The sequence below is a fragment of the Marmota monax genome, unplaced genomic scaffold (assembly GCF_021218885.2).
Source record: "Marmota monax isolate L192 unplaced genomic scaffold, Marmota_monax_Labrador192_F-V1.1 WCK01_AAM20220418_F8-fsc00417, whole genome shotgun sequence".
Taxonomy (NCBI): Eukaryota; Metazoa; Chordata; class Mammalia; order Rodentia; family Sciuridae; genus Marmota; species Marmota monax.
This window is the reverse complement of record NW_026693442.1, coordinates 216187-231159: the sequence shown is the minus strand read 5'-3', so window position 1 is coordinate 231159 and position 14973 is coordinate 216187. Positions and strand designations below refer to the sequence as shown.

Below are 14973 nucleotides of genomic sequence, written 5' to 3'. Positions count from 1 at the left end.
AAAGGACACATTTAGATACATTTTGGTAAAATGTCTGAATTTCAAAGATAAAAGGAAATTTCCTAAAAGTTCTAAGGATGTATTTTTATTCAGTTAATAATAAATCAGCTGGCTTTGGAATTTTGGTGTTATATGATATAGGAGAAGATGATTGAGCACTGTCTACAGAGAGAAAATGATCTTGAAAGAGGACTTTCATAGTCAGATGAGCTATCAAAAGGTTTTGACCCTCAAAATCCCAGAAAGTTTATTGTTTGTATCATTTGGAGTTCCTTGTTGCAAAGCAGTAGAATATGACTCTGGTTGATTGAAGCAAAAGAGAAATTTATCACTAAGATTTTGAGTAGTACCCAGAAATATCAAGAAAGCTTGAAAAAATGGGTAGACACCTAAAGAGAGCCGCTTGATTGCCACAGCCAAAATGATGCACCGGGAGTCAGTAGTGTGGATACTGCCACCTCTGCTGGGCACTGAAGCTAGCGGTGCCAACCTCCAGAACTGGGCCATGAACATGTGTGCTGGCACCACCACCTCCAAAATCTGTTGCCACCACCACTGTCACCTGGGTGGATTCCCTTCTTCTTCTCTGCAATACTGGAAGGGAGCATCAGAATGATCAGATTTGCCTGCCCTGGTCCCACAAGGCAAGGGAGGGTTCTTGCCTTTCTCATCTTTTCCAGTAGGAGGCAGTAGGAGGATATATTCTAGTAAGATGAAAAATTCAAGAGGGAAGCTGTGGGCCACTTGTCACAAGATAACAAATTCGGAAGCGTGGTGAGAAAAAAAATCCTTGTAAGCCTTTTTTTTTTTTTTTTTTTTTTGCAGGTCTAGAATCATTTCTGCAGACTGGAAGAGGAACTCAGAATGATCTTGAGGAATGTTTCCTAGAATGAAGTGGTTGCCAGGCAACCACTTGGTTGTGAATCTTCAGGTACAAATCAAGAATGATAATGAAACAAAGACCAGGATCTCTCTTTTGGTAAATAGGAAAAAATTATGAGCTAAATAAGAACCTTTCAAAAGATTACTGTGGGTCAGATATTAAATAAAATTGTACTGTGATTTGAGCAAATGGTGGAAGAGATTGTAACCAAGCCTTCAAAGATTAGCCATTTCAGAAGAGGGGAGCTGAGACTGGTGAACTTGTTTTTTATTTCTTTGGGGCTCAGCAGTTCTTTCAGTTTTATTTCGGTTTATTTCCTTCAAAAATCCAAGCAAAGTTAAATTGAATACTCTTTATTAGATGCATTACTTTTCTAAAAAACAGAACAGAAAATTTCTTTAAAAAGTAGTTTGGGCAAAAAAATTCGCCGGAGGTGCTTGGGCAAGAGAATTGGGGATGGGATGGCTGGCCATCCTGTCCTTTCTTCTTATGCAAGGTTCATAATTCTTGGATCCTAGGATGATGGATTGTGCTTCAGTTTTTTCATGCACTCTTGAACTGATGGATCACTGGGTTTGGCACAGACATGTTGCCCCTTGTTGGTGAGAAAGCTGGGCGACAAGAAGGCGATTATGAACGGAGTTGTCTTCAGCAAGTGGACCCAAGGAGCCCCATCCTCCTTACCCCTGGGAATCCCCACCCAACAGTCTCTTCTTTCCATTCTCTGCAGAAGGCAGCTCAGGCCCAGAATCCTCTCTGAGACCCTCCTCTGCCTGTGAGAATCCCTGGGGATTCATGGGAGTGTCCTTGGGCAGCCTCCTGCCTGCTCTCTCCTTCCTTCCCTCTCCTCCCCTCCACTAGGAAGGTCTCATCCCTCATGCCCTGCAGGACCCTGGTGAGGACACAAGTTGTCCCTTACCTGGCAAGATCCAAGGGTGGGACTATTTTAGACACCCATCCCTCATGCCCTCCCTCCAAGACCCTGCGGGCTCCCTGGCTCCCGACACATGATGGGTGAGATTGACACTTACATGACACCTGGCTGTGAGCACCCGCTGCTCGTTTCAAAATAATCTTTCATGAATGTACACCGGATACTTCGTGTAATATATGAGAAGCAGCAGTCAGCAGGAGAGTTAAAGACTATAAGTGGAGAAAGGGCTATTTAAGGGACAGGTCTTTTCTCTCAAGAGTACCATGGAGGGTGCAGTGAAGAGTACCAAGAAGAGGGACCAGCACTCAGAAGGGATGCTTCTTCCTTCTTGGGCAGCACTCACTGTCATCTCCTTGCTTCAGAACCCCCACCTCAAAGTTGAATTGTGTGTCTGAAGGTACCCAGGTGGACTTATGGCCACGACAGGGGCAATAGCATTTTCTCAGAAGGGGAAGGCAGCTGCAGGCACCAGAGAGCACCCTGTGCCCCAGCTGGGCGGGCTCTCAGGACTGCCAGGTGGGAATAGAAAAGGCATCTTTGCAGGAGGTACCCATGGCCCATCCTGATCTTCCCTGGAGATTTCTACATACCCCAGGGTCCTCCAGATCTCTCTCTGCCCTGTAAATATGGTGGATGAAACCATAGCATGGGTCTTGCTCATCTTCTGCTTTTAAATATATAACACAATGGAATATTTACCTTTATTAACTAGTGGAGGTTGAAACGGATGCTCTCTCTCCAAGAGTTCTCTTGTTTCTGGATCTGAAAGAAATAGAAAGATGGGGAGAGAAATAGCTGGGAGGCAGCACCCTCTCAGCATCTCTGCTCCTCTATTCCTTGCCCCATCCCAAGGTAGAGAGGTTCTGATCCTGGACCACCGTCACCTGTCTGGGTTTAGGCCTGTCTCAGCCCTTTTGTATCATGAGTGCTCTGGGCCCTTTTGAAAATGTTGGAGACATGAAGACTTTGTACTGACTCTGAAATGCTAAAAGCAAACTGCAAGTTGAACATGCTTCTGGAATCTCAGGACTCTGGAAACAGCAAGTTTTTCATCTACTCATTTGGTGGCAATGTCCCTTGAAGTGATGTGAAGCTACTTCCAGTCTTTATTTATCTAACTTAGTATAAATATTCCCTAAGTGTTTGATTAAAATATGCTCCCCAGAGACCACCAGAGAGGTTAGGTAATGTCCAGGTATCGATGACTTTTTCAAAACCAGAAAAATTTTGCATTTCAGAAAACATCTAACTCTAAAGATTATTGGTAAGAAATTGTGAACCTGCATCATTCTAATTAGGCAAGTGCAACTTAACTTCTAGCTGGTTTCTTAAATAGTTACAATTAAATTACATTTAATAAGGCATTTGGGCACTTCTCTACATGTTTGATATGATGTGGGTAGAACTGCAATGAAAATAAATAAATAAGATCTGAGCTGGCATTGGTGACTCACTATCATGCCTATAGTTCCAGAGACTTGGAAAGCAGAGGAGGAAGATCGAAAGTTTGAGGCCAGCCTCAGCAACTTAGTGAATCTCTTAGCAACTTAGCAAGACATGTTCTCAAAATTAAAAAACAAAAAGGACTGGGGATATGGCTCAGTGGTAGATTGTTGACTTCAATCCAAAGTGAAAAAAAAAAAGAAAAAAAGAAATCTGAAATAGCCTTATCTTTCCATAACTACTTCTGAACTAGCTCATATCCTGATTTCAACAGTTATTATCTATGTGATATTAAGCAAGTTATTTAAGGTTTCTATACCACAGTTTTCTCATTTGGAAAGTGAGAAAATATAATAATGATTACAACAACAACAACAATAATAATATACAAACTATATACAATTGCTTAAGTCTTACTCTTTCGTTCCCTACATGAATGGCAAATTTACAACTTGTTCCAACTAATACCTAACCCACAAAGTTGTTTGGAAGACTCAATGTTTAAAGAACAGTGACGGCATGGCACATAGAAAATACTAGATAATATGTTTGTTAAATAAAAATTAGAATTGTTAGGTGACTGCTAATCATGCTTTTTATTTTTTAATTTTTTCTCCCTGCATCCTGTGACATTTTAACTTCTTAAGAATCTTGACAGCCGGAGAGAGAGCCTCTCCCAGGACTGGTCAATTTTTAGAGACAGCAAGTGTTTCAAACTGACTAATGCTGAATGCTTCTGCCCAACCACTTCTTTGTCTCACTCTCAAATGCCATGCCAACATGTCCCCTGCCCTAAATCATTCTACAGCCAAGTACCAGACAATGAAAGACCATCATCACTATATCCAAAGCTTTCTGGACGTATTCAACCTATCCAGTCTTAAACAGCACCCCCTCCTTTGTCCTGAGTTCTTCTCAGAAACCTCATAAAGGCTCTGGCATAGGTTTCCCCTCTATCCTTCTTGTGCCCCGTGGCCCAAAGCTGAGGTACACCATGGCCCTGTGCTGCTCAGTGTACCTCCCTCTCTTGGGAAATGTAAATAATACATTCTTTTTTTTCTTGGTACCAGGGATTGAACTCAGGGTCACTCAACCACTGAGCCACATCCCCAGCCCTATTTTGTATTTTATTTAGAGACAGGGTCTCACTGAGTTCCTTAGTGCCTGGTTTTGCTGAGGCTGGCTTTGAGCTTGAGATCCTTCTACCTCAGTCTCCCGAGCCTCTGGATTATAGATGTGCATCACCACACTCAGCTGCATTCTTTTTTTTTTTTTAAGTGGCATTTGTCTCTCTGGAGATTCAGTCACCTTCATAAATTAAAATTCCACATATTCAAATGAGAAGGTGATCTCAGGTGAGTCACTTACCTGGCTAGTCCCAATTCCTCTGAAAATGACATTTCTACAGTAGATGCTATATAATGGTGCAAACATCATGGGATTCTATACTTCTTTCCACAAATTTATATTTTAATGATGGTTCTTTCTATCTAGCTAAAATGCCAGCTAAGAGAAGGTATCCAATAATTCTGGCCTTGCAAAGGAGATAACTCTTTCCCCAGATGGAACCAATCATCTCTGTGCAGTTTCTCTCAGGGATCAAGAGCTGCAGACAGAGTCAGGGAGGGCAATGATGCCCTCTGCATCTTCTCCCCAGACCAAGAGTTACCGAGGACCTGGCCACTGGTGAAGGGGCTCTCCAGACTCACCGGGTATGACCTGGGCCTGGGATCCAAGGGAAGCACCAAGAATGAGGAAGGAGAGGGCAGCTGCAGAGACCTTCATCTTTCCTGTGGGCAGGCAGAGTTGTTCTGAGAAATAAATTTTGATCTCCCTGATTTGCTGGCCTGTCCTTATGTGTATCAAAGGAGGAGGATCAGGAAGTCACAGGACAGAGGTCAGAATGCTCTCCATTGGCTCATTAATAGCAAACATGCTATTTCTATAAGACAGAAAGAGGCTGAGAACGTAACAGGAAGTAGAGGGCAAAGGTGACATGGGGATTTTCCAGCTGTCCCAGTATACAGGCACAGAGAAGAACTATTTCAAGAAGGATTCCTCTGTTAGGAGACTCATTGGTTCCTATAAATCTGACCACAGGGTGAGGGCGGGTGTCTCTGTCAGACTTCCTGACTCAGGGTTGGGACTTGGTGGACACTGTGCCCATTTCCAGTTCTCTTCTGGCCCAACCAGAAGGGAATTGAAACTTAGGAGCCAGTCCAGTTGGCCACTGGAATGAAGAGCAGGAGATTAGGGGCTAGGAGATTCCTAAGCTCTGATGATCCCAAGGCCTAACCACTGCACCCTGACTCTCAAGTGCCCTAAAGCCTGAAATCAGGGTACCCTCCAGGAGGCATGCTCTGGCATACAGCCTTGGCCTTGTGATTCATCATTCAGAATCTGCCAGGGGCTTCTCATGGACTTGGGGCCAACATCAAAGTCTTTGTGTGCAGAAGGCCCTGAAGACTTGGGTTCTCTTCCCACGCACTGCCCCTCCACTTTCCAATACAATGACATTTTAGTGCATAATAACTTCAACAGCTAGAAGTGAATTTTTAAATTTAGATTTTCTTCTTTAGGAGAGGACCTATATACTTGAGGACCCCAATAGTTGTGCTTAATGGATAAATTGGTGCCATGCTAATACTAATTCCTACTAACTCATCAACTCTATTCAGGAAGGTTTCTAGGCCCTTGCTCCCTCCAGGTTGGGCCAGGTGTTCCTGCAAAGTGGTTCCACAGCATCTGGTATTCAAATCCCATAGTTACAGTCATATTCTATTTCTAAGGCTTTTTTTTACCTAATTCCCACCCCCACAGCTGCCTTCTCCTTCCTCATGGGTGTGGTTAAAAGAGCATAGGTGATCCATTCTCTTAACAAAATCCCCAGTGCACAGTTTCAAGGTCCTTGGATATCTGCAAGGATGAGGTAGTTAACAGAGAATAAAATAAAACCAGAGGTGTGAGTTCCCATGTGCAAATGCAGAATGGTGATAATGAAATAAAGACAAATCATTTTCTTTTGGTTAATAAGACTGAAAATTAATGGAAAATTCTTAGAAACTAAGACTTGCATGAGATTCTCATGGGTCAGATATTAAGTAAGTTGTGTCATTTGAGCATGACCATTGTATGATGAAAGATGCTGTTTTCCAAACTACCACAAAACCTTAAAAATACTAGCTATTTTGGTAGGGAGGAGAAGATGAGACATAATGTGAATTTGTGTCTAGTTTCCTTGGGTTATAAAAATCCCCAGTTTTTGTTGTTATCTCAGGAATTTTTTTTTTTTTGCAATTTGTGACTCACTGCTCTAAAAGTTATTTCCTCTTATTGATTTCTTAGGCAAATCATACTAAAAGTAGACATAAGTTTAAAACTTTTTCTTTTTTTAAAATATTTATTTTTTAGTTTTCGGTGGACACAATATCTTTATTTTATTTTTGTGGTGTTGAGGATTGAACCCAATGCCCCATGGGTGCCAGGTGAGCACACTACGGCTTGAGCCACATCCCCAGCCCTAAAACTTTTTCAAATAGAAAACATTTTGTTGTAGTTTAGAATTCAGTGCTGTCCTTTGAATTTTATGAGATAGTAACCAAGGTGTACTAATTGTAAAAATAAGCTTATATGCTTAAATAGAGGTGTACATATATTTGATAGCTACTCTCTTTAAAAGTTTTGTTTTTCTTTTTTTGCAGCATTGGAGATTGAACCAGGCCCTCTATTACTGAACTACATCCCCAGCCCTTTTTATTTTATTTTGAGATAGGGTCTTCCTATGTTTTCCAAACTGACCTTGAACTTTCGATCCTCCTGCCTCAGCATCCTGAAGAGTCAGTTTTACAGGTGTATGTCACTGTGACTGGCTTACATTGTTTATAAATATCCTTAACTTTAGAGGAAAAGTCTTTTCAGAACTTATGTATATTAATAAAAACAATTAAAACTTAGAAATAGGGCAAAGGATAAGTGCATACCTTCCTATGTCATCCTGGAATGTTGCTAACAGCCGCCGCACCCCCCCTGGATTCCTGTAAGTGTAGAGGATGGTAGGAAGGGGGTTGATGTTCCACTTACTATTAACCAGGTCCCAAAGTTTATGAGATAACATATTAACTTGAAAATTTTGACCAGGACACATGCAAATGATTTCTGTCCCCTAGAAGATAGCCCTAAAGCGGATAGGTTTATGATCACTCTATACATAAGTACTAATCTATCCCCTAACTTAGCAAACATGTTTTAGAATATCATCTGCAATTAACTCTATAAACTCTATTCCTCCAGTGATTTTTGGATCAGTTTTATGATTCCATCACACATGGACCCATAACATGGTTTAAATACACACATTCAATCTATATTTGAATGAGTCATGACTTTAGCTATTTAAAAATAATACTATGATATCTCTTGTTTCAAAGATAATACTTATCCTAAGATGAGTAATCCCCTCAGTTTCCTCTTCCTCGTAAACTTCAAAATAAATGAGTAAAGTAATTGGATTTTGCTCTAGAACAACTCAGTCCTGGTGTATGAGGACTGGCACTGGGTGCTGTGAGACCTGAGAGACAGACAGATCGAGCATTAGAGTGCAGTTTACTGGGGACTCACTGATAGATGCAATTTGAGTCAGAAAGAGAGGCAGGGAACTGGGTTTGGAGAAAAGAGACTTCATTGTAACTGGAATGTACCTGGTTTACCTTACACTGACGTAAGAGTCAGGCATGCTCCTGGAGCTGGACTCTGGTTGTAAAGCTCCACATATCACTCTAATGGTTTTATCCTTTTATACCTTTCTGGGAAACTATGCAGGAAAACCCAATTTGAGATGTTCTGGGGCAATCATGGTGGTTACAACTCAGGTTCTGCCATCAAATCAGGCTGAATCCACACAGATGCTGTTTATTGTTTACCAGATGCGTTGCTTTAACACCAAACAGAATACAGACTTTTTTTTTTGTTTGTTCACTTGTTTTCAGTAATTCAGGCCAAGAATCTCCCAGGAGGTAGGTGGGTTGAGGGAGTTGGGGGTGCGGTGGCTGCAACTTGTGTTCCTTTTCCTCAGTTGATTTTTTTAGCTCCAGATCCGTGGACAGTTATTTTAAGTTCAAGTTTGCCATGCACTCCTGGACTCCCCCATCATTGGGGTCGGCACAGATTCGTTGTCCCTTCCTGCTGAAGAAACTGGAGAAAAGTGGGGAAAGGATTACAAAATGAGTCATCTTCAGCAAGTGGATGCAAGGAGCCCCATCCTCCTTACCCCTGGGAATCCCCACCCAACAGTCTCTTCTTTCCATTCTCTGCAGAAGGCAGCTCAGGCCCAGAATCCTCTCTGAGACCCTCCTCTGCCTGTGAGACTCCCTGAGGATTCATGGGAGTGTCCTTGGGCAGCCTCCTGCCTGCTCTCTCCTTCCTCCCCTCTCCTCCTCTCCACTAGGAAGGTCTCATCCCTCGTGCCCTGCAGGACCCTGGTGAGGACACAAGTTGTCCCTTACCTGGCAAAATTCAAGGGTGGGACTATTTTAGACACCCATCCCTCATGCCCTCCCTCCAAGACCCTGCGGGCTCCCTGGCTCCCAACACATGGTGGGTGAGATTGACACTTACATGACACCTGGCTGAGAGCACCCACTGCTCGTTTCAAAATAATCTTTCATGAATGTACACCGGATTCTTCGCCGAGTATATGAGAAGCAGCAGTCAGCAGCTTCCTGAAGAATACCTGCAGGCAGAGAAAGTCCATTTGAGGGCCAAGCCTTTTGCATCAGGAGTACCGTGTAGGTTGCTGTGAAGGGTTCCATGGCGGGGGACCAGGGCTCAGAGGGGATGCTTCTTCCTCCTTGGGCAGCACTCACTGTCATCTCCTTGCTTCAGAACCCCCCACCCCAGAGCTGACCTCTGTGTCTGAACCATGATAGGGGCAGAAGCATTAGCCCTGGAAGGGGAAGGCAGCTGCAGGCATCACAGAGCACCCTGTGCCCCAGCTGGGCGGACTCTCAGGATAGCCAGGTGACAATAGAGAAGACATCCTTGGAGGAGGTACCCATGGCCCATCCTGATCTTCCCTGGAGACTTTCCCCACCCTCAGGCCCTCCTATTCTCAGCCTGTCCTGTCAACAGGGTGGACGAATCTCTAGCATAAGTCTGAGCCCCCCTGCTGCTTAGAAATATGTCCTATTTGGTCATTTACCGTGCTGAATTGGAGACTCAATAGGAATCCTCAGAACTTGTCTTTTCTCTAGATCTGAAAGAAGCAGACAGATGGGGTGGAATTTACTGGGAGACAGCACCATTTCAGCATCTCCACCCACCCCATTCCTCACCCCATCCCAAGGCAGAGAGGCCCCGATCCTGGAACACAGTCACCTGTCTGGGTGTAGGCCTGCCTTAGCCCTTCTGTCTTCTTTTTCCCTGCGGTTCTTCAGGGCCCTTTTGAAAATGTTTGAGACACAGAGACATTCTACTGTCTCTTGAATACTAATAGCACAGTGAAAGTCAAATATGAGTGACTTCAAGGGATCTATTCCAAATGTGATGAAGTCCACACTCTTTCTTTTCTTTTTTTTTATTGGTTGTTCAAAACATTACAAAGCTCTTGACATATCATATTTCATACTTTAGATTCAAGTGGGTTATGAACTCCCATTTTTACCCCGTATACAGATTGCAGAATCACATCGGTTACACACCCACATTTTTACATAATGCCATATTAGTGACTGTTGTATTCTGCTACCTTTCCTATCCTCAACTATCCCCCCTCCCCTCCCCTCCCATCTTCTCTCTCTACCCATCTACTGTAATTCATTTTTCTCCTTGTTTATTTTCCCATTCCCCTCACAACCTCTTATATGTAATTTTGTATAACAATTAGGGTCTCCTTCCATTTCCATGCAATTTCCCTTTTCTCTCCCTTTCCCTCCCACCTCATGTCTCTGTTTAATGTTAATCTTATCCTCCTGCTCTTCCTCCCTGCTCTGTTCTTAGTTGCTCTCATTATATCAAAGAAGACATTTGGCATTTGTTTTTTAGGGATTGGCTAGCTTCACTTAGCATAATCTGCTCTAGTGCCATCCATTTCCCTACAAATTCCATGATTTTGTCATTTTTTAGTGCTGCGTAATACTCCATGGTATATAAATGCCACATTTTTTTTTATCCATTCATCTATTGAAGGGCATCCACACTCTTTCTTCATGTTTTTGCCTTCTAAAAGACTGGCAAACAGCAAGTTGTTCATCAGCTCATTTGGTGGCACAATGTCCCTTGAAATGATGTGAACCTATTTACAATCTTTATTTATCCCATTTGGTACTAATACTTATGTGTTTGCTGAAGAATTGTGTTAGTCAGCTTTTTTTTTTCTTTTCTTTTTTTGTACTGGGGACTGAACCCAGGGACTCTTTCTCAATGAGTTACATCCCTAGTTCTTTTTACCTTTTTAATTTTGAGACCAGTTCTCGCTCAGTTGCTGAGGATCTCATTCAGTTGGTGAGGCTGGTGTTGAACTTGTGATCCTTCTGTCTCAGTGCCCCCCACCCCTCCCCTGCCCCTAGTCTCTGGGATGACAGGTGTTTGCTACTACCAGGGTTGCCTGGGTGGATTCCTGAATATTAGTCAATTTTTAATCGCTGTGATCAAAACACCTGACAAGAACAATTTAGAGGAAGGAATGTTTATTTGGTGCTCTTGGTTTCAGAGATTTTATTCCCTGGCTGGCTGACTCCATTGCTGTAGGCCTGAGGTGAGGCTGACCAAGGGGACAATGGCAGAAATCTGTTCAGCTCGTGACAACCAGGAAGCAGAGAAAAAGAGTGAGGAGCTGGGGACAAGGTATACAATGTCCCCAAAGTCGTGTCCCAGTGACCTACTCCAGCTATGCCCCCCTTGCCCATAGTTATCACCTAGCAGTCCACTCAAATTCTTAATTCATAAAATGGATTAATCTACCTGATTAGCTCTCACCCTTGCCTAAAAGCCCACCTCTGAACCTTGCTACATTGGAGGTCACACTTTCAAAACATGAGCTTTTAGGAGAATCTTTCTAGATTTAAACCGTAATAGAAATATTGCTGCATTTCACAGAAATAGTGTGCTTTCCAGATCCCACAAAGTTAAGCAACATGCAGGTGTTTATTGTCTTTAAATTTTTTTTAAATTGTAGTAAATATATATATCTTCAAATTTTGCTATTAAAACATTTTAAAGTGTTCAGTTTAGTAGCCTTAAATATATTCCAAATACCGTGCAAGTATCACCACCATCCATTCATAAACCTTGCAAATACCACTCTGTGTAGCTTATACAAGGAGAATCATGCAGCATCTGTCTTTCGTGACTGACTCACTTCACTTATGTCACCCGACTTTTGTCCATATAGTAGCATGTCAGAATGCTGGATAATATTTCATTGCATGTGTCTACCACATTTTACTCACCCATCCATTATGTGTCCACTGATGGACACATTGTGTTTCTACCTTTTGCCTACTGTGGAGAACACTGCTAAGAACATGGTGGTACTGAAATCTTTTCATGCACATGCTTTCAAGTTTTTGGGGTGTATACCCAGAAGTGAAATTACTGGATATCATCTTAACTTTTCAAAGCCCCCAAGATTCTATATTCTGAAATTCATACAGCCCTAACTGTTTGGGGGATTACAGACCTATATTGTGCTAATTAGGCAAATGCAGCTAAACTTTTAGCCCCCCTTCCTGCTTTCCTCCGTCCCTCCCTTTCAACTCAAAGTCAGTCATTTCCACAATTGCCTGTATCACAGACTAAAACTAGCTCTAAAACTGATATTTATTTTTCATATCAAAACATAAATTAATGATTTGGGCAACAAGGATTCAGTCATCAACTTAGTTCAACAATTGCTTTCTTGTTCTTAGCCCATTTATTTTCTTTCTTTCTTTTTTTTTGGTACCAGGAATTTAATGCAGGGGTGCTTTATCACTGAGCTACATCCCCAGTCCTTCTTATTTATTTATTTATTTAATGAAAAAAATTAAAAAGAAGTATTTTATTATAGATATTTTAAAATACAAACTCAAAAACACTATCATAGACTTACTTTTTTAAAAAATGGAGTGCATTGAAAAGACTTTAATGTCAATCTCCATTAACCTGTATTTCACATAAAGTAAATATGATTGTTTTTTGCACTTAAGGAAAGAAAATATAAATGCAAACTTAAAATTGAATTTGGTTCTCATTGATTCTTTTTAAAAAATTTTTAATTTGTTTTAATGAGTTATACTTGACACTAGAATGCATTTATGTACTTTGCTATATCATACATAGATGGGATATAATTTCTCATTTTTCAGTCACATATATACATAAAGTAATTATGTCTGTCTCATTCTACTATCTTTTCTACCCCCCCCCATTCTTCCCTAGTGGCTCCCCTAACCCCAACTTATTGTGATTTAGCATCTGCATATTAGAGAAAACATTCGGTCAGCTCTTAGTTTTGTGGGATTGGCTTATTTCACTTAGCATGATATTCTCCAACTCCAACATTTACTGGCAAATGCCATAATTTCACTCTTCTTTAAAGCTGAGTAATATTTCATTGACTATGTTTACCACATTTTCTTTATCCATTCATCTATTGAGGGATACTGAGGTTGGTTCCATAGTTTAGCTGTTGTGAATTGAGCTGCTATAAACATTGACATGGCTGCATTATTGTTGTATGCTGATTTTGGGTATAAACCAAGGAGTGGGATAGCTGGGTCAAATGGTAGTTCCATGCCCAGTTTTCTAAGGAATTTCCATACTGCTTTCCATATTTTTTTATTTTGAGACAGGGTCTCATTAAGTTGCTGAAGGCTTCACTAAGACACTGAAGTTTGCCTTGAATTTGTGATCTTCCTGTCTCAGCCTCCCAAGTCACTGGGATTACTGGAGTGTGCCACCATGTCCCTCTCTTAGCTCATTTCTTATAAATAGTCAACCCTCTATACCTGGGGGTTCCACACCTATGGAGTCAATCAACTGTGGTTGAAAATATTCTAAAAAGAAAGAAAGAAAGAAAAAAGTTGCATCAAGGGGCTGGGAATGTAGCTCAGTGGAACAGCCCTTGCTTAGCATGTATGAAGCCTAGTTTCAATACCTAGCACTTCAAAACTGAAACAAAGCAAAAACACAAGTTGCATCAGTACTGAACATGTCATTATTTCCTGAACAATATAGTATAACAACTATTTACTAGCACTTACATTGTTTTAGGTACTATAAGTAATCTAGAAATTATTTATAGCACAGGGGAAGATGTGCATGGGTTATATAAGGTCATGAGCATCCAGGTATTTTGGTATCCATGTAAGATCCTGGAACAATTCCTCAAGGACACCAAGGCAAGGTTGAATAGTTACATATAAATTGTATATAATGAGGCACCTGTATACAATGTAATATGCTTGATATGGTCAAGGTGGCCTGTACAAAATATCTTATATAGTCTTGGCTTCCCATAACTACTTCCAAACTAGCTCCTATCCTAATTTCACCACCTACCAGCTGGGTGATCTCATGCAAGTTATTTAAAGTTTTTATAAATCAGTTTTCTCTTTTACAAAATGAGAACAACAACAGCAACAATATGCAAATAAATGACTGATATCATGCTAGGTTTTTCCCCAACAAAAATAAGTAATTCACATCATTTAATATACTATCTACCCTACAGGATTGTTATCAGGAATAAATTCGTTAGCATCCATAAGAAACTTGGAATAGTGCCTGCCCTGTACAGAGGAATGACTAGACACATATTTGTTAAAGAATAGAATGGTTAGGTGACTTTGTATGAGACACTTGCCTGGGTTGGACCCCTTCCTCTCCAATGTGATAGATTTATATTAGATGGTATATAATGGTTCAAACGTCATAGAATTCTATGCTTCTTTCCAAAAAATTTCCAGTTGTACTATAATTTTTTTGATCTAGCATTGAATAGTCCCCATGTCCACTAAGAAAAGGTATCCAATAACTCTGGCCATGAAAAAGGAAATAATTGTCCCCAAACAGGACCAGTCATTTGTGGACAGTTTTTTTTTTTTCCAGGCTGCAGACCTTTTCCAGGTCTATACCCTGCTCTTCTGTTAAGTAAGTTCCATCACTATGTCTGGGATGGACAGGAGTCACTAGAGGAAAATGGTGCCTGCTGCATCTCCCTCCCAGACCATGAGTTACCGAGGATGTGGCCACCAGTGAGATAGCTCACTGGACTCACCATGTATGACCCGGGCCTGGGATCCAAGAGCAGCAGCAAGAATGAGCAGGGAGAGGGCAGCTGTGGAGAACTTCATCTTCCCCGTGGGCAGGAAGAGCTGGGCTGGGGTCTCCTGAGCTCACCACTCTTTGACTCCCTGTCCTGTCTCTGTGTTTATAAAAGGAGAATCAGGAAGTCCTGAGCAGAGGCAGAGTGCTGTTCATTGGCTACGTCATAATTAACAGCTGTTTCTAAAAGAGGGAACTGGGACGACAATGCAAAAGGAAAGGCAGGGCTGAGGATGAAACAAGAAGTGAGACCACCACCAAGGTGACACTCACAGCCCTGTGGAGTTCCTGAACTGTCCTAATGGGCACAGGCAAAGAGAGAATATTTTAAGTAGGATCCTTCCTTCTAGAAGATTCATTAATATTCTATATCATAAGAACTCCTCCCCCGCAGGACTTAACCATCAGGTAT

The 14973-nt window shown here is 41.6% G+C and overlaps 2 protein-coding genes across 2 annotated transcripts; both read right to left on the bottom strand.

Annotated features, from left to right (window-relative positions):
* Positions 1-1220: 1220 nt before the first annotated feature.
* Positions 1221-5195, bottom strand: LOC124101494 (C-C motif chemokine 15). The gene is made up of 4 exons (XM_046457504.2): positions 4970-5195; positions 2517-2579; positions 1915-2026; positions 1221-1494 (listed from the first exon to the last, which is right to left on the bottom strand). The coding sequence occupies exons 1-4, from the start codon at positions 5043-5045 to the stop codon at positions 1398-1400; spliced, it is 348 nt and encodes a 115-aa protein (XP_046313460.1). The 5' UTR covers positions 5046-5195; the 3' UTR covers positions 1221-1397.
* A 2947-nt stretch (positions 5196-8142) lies between these two features.
* On the bottom strand, positions 8143-14690 carry LOC124101493 (C-C motif chemokine 15). Its single transcript, XM_046457503.2, has 4 exons — positions 14515-14690; positions 9457-9510; positions 8874-8988; positions 8143-8450 (listed from the first exon to the last, which is right to left on the bottom strand). The coding sequence occupies exons 1-4, from the start codon at positions 14588-14590 to the stop codon at positions 8363-8365; spliced, it is 333 nt and encodes a 110-aa protein (XP_046313459.1). The 5' UTR covers positions 14591-14690; the 3' UTR covers positions 8143-8362.
* Positions 14691-14973: the final 283 nt, after the last annotated feature.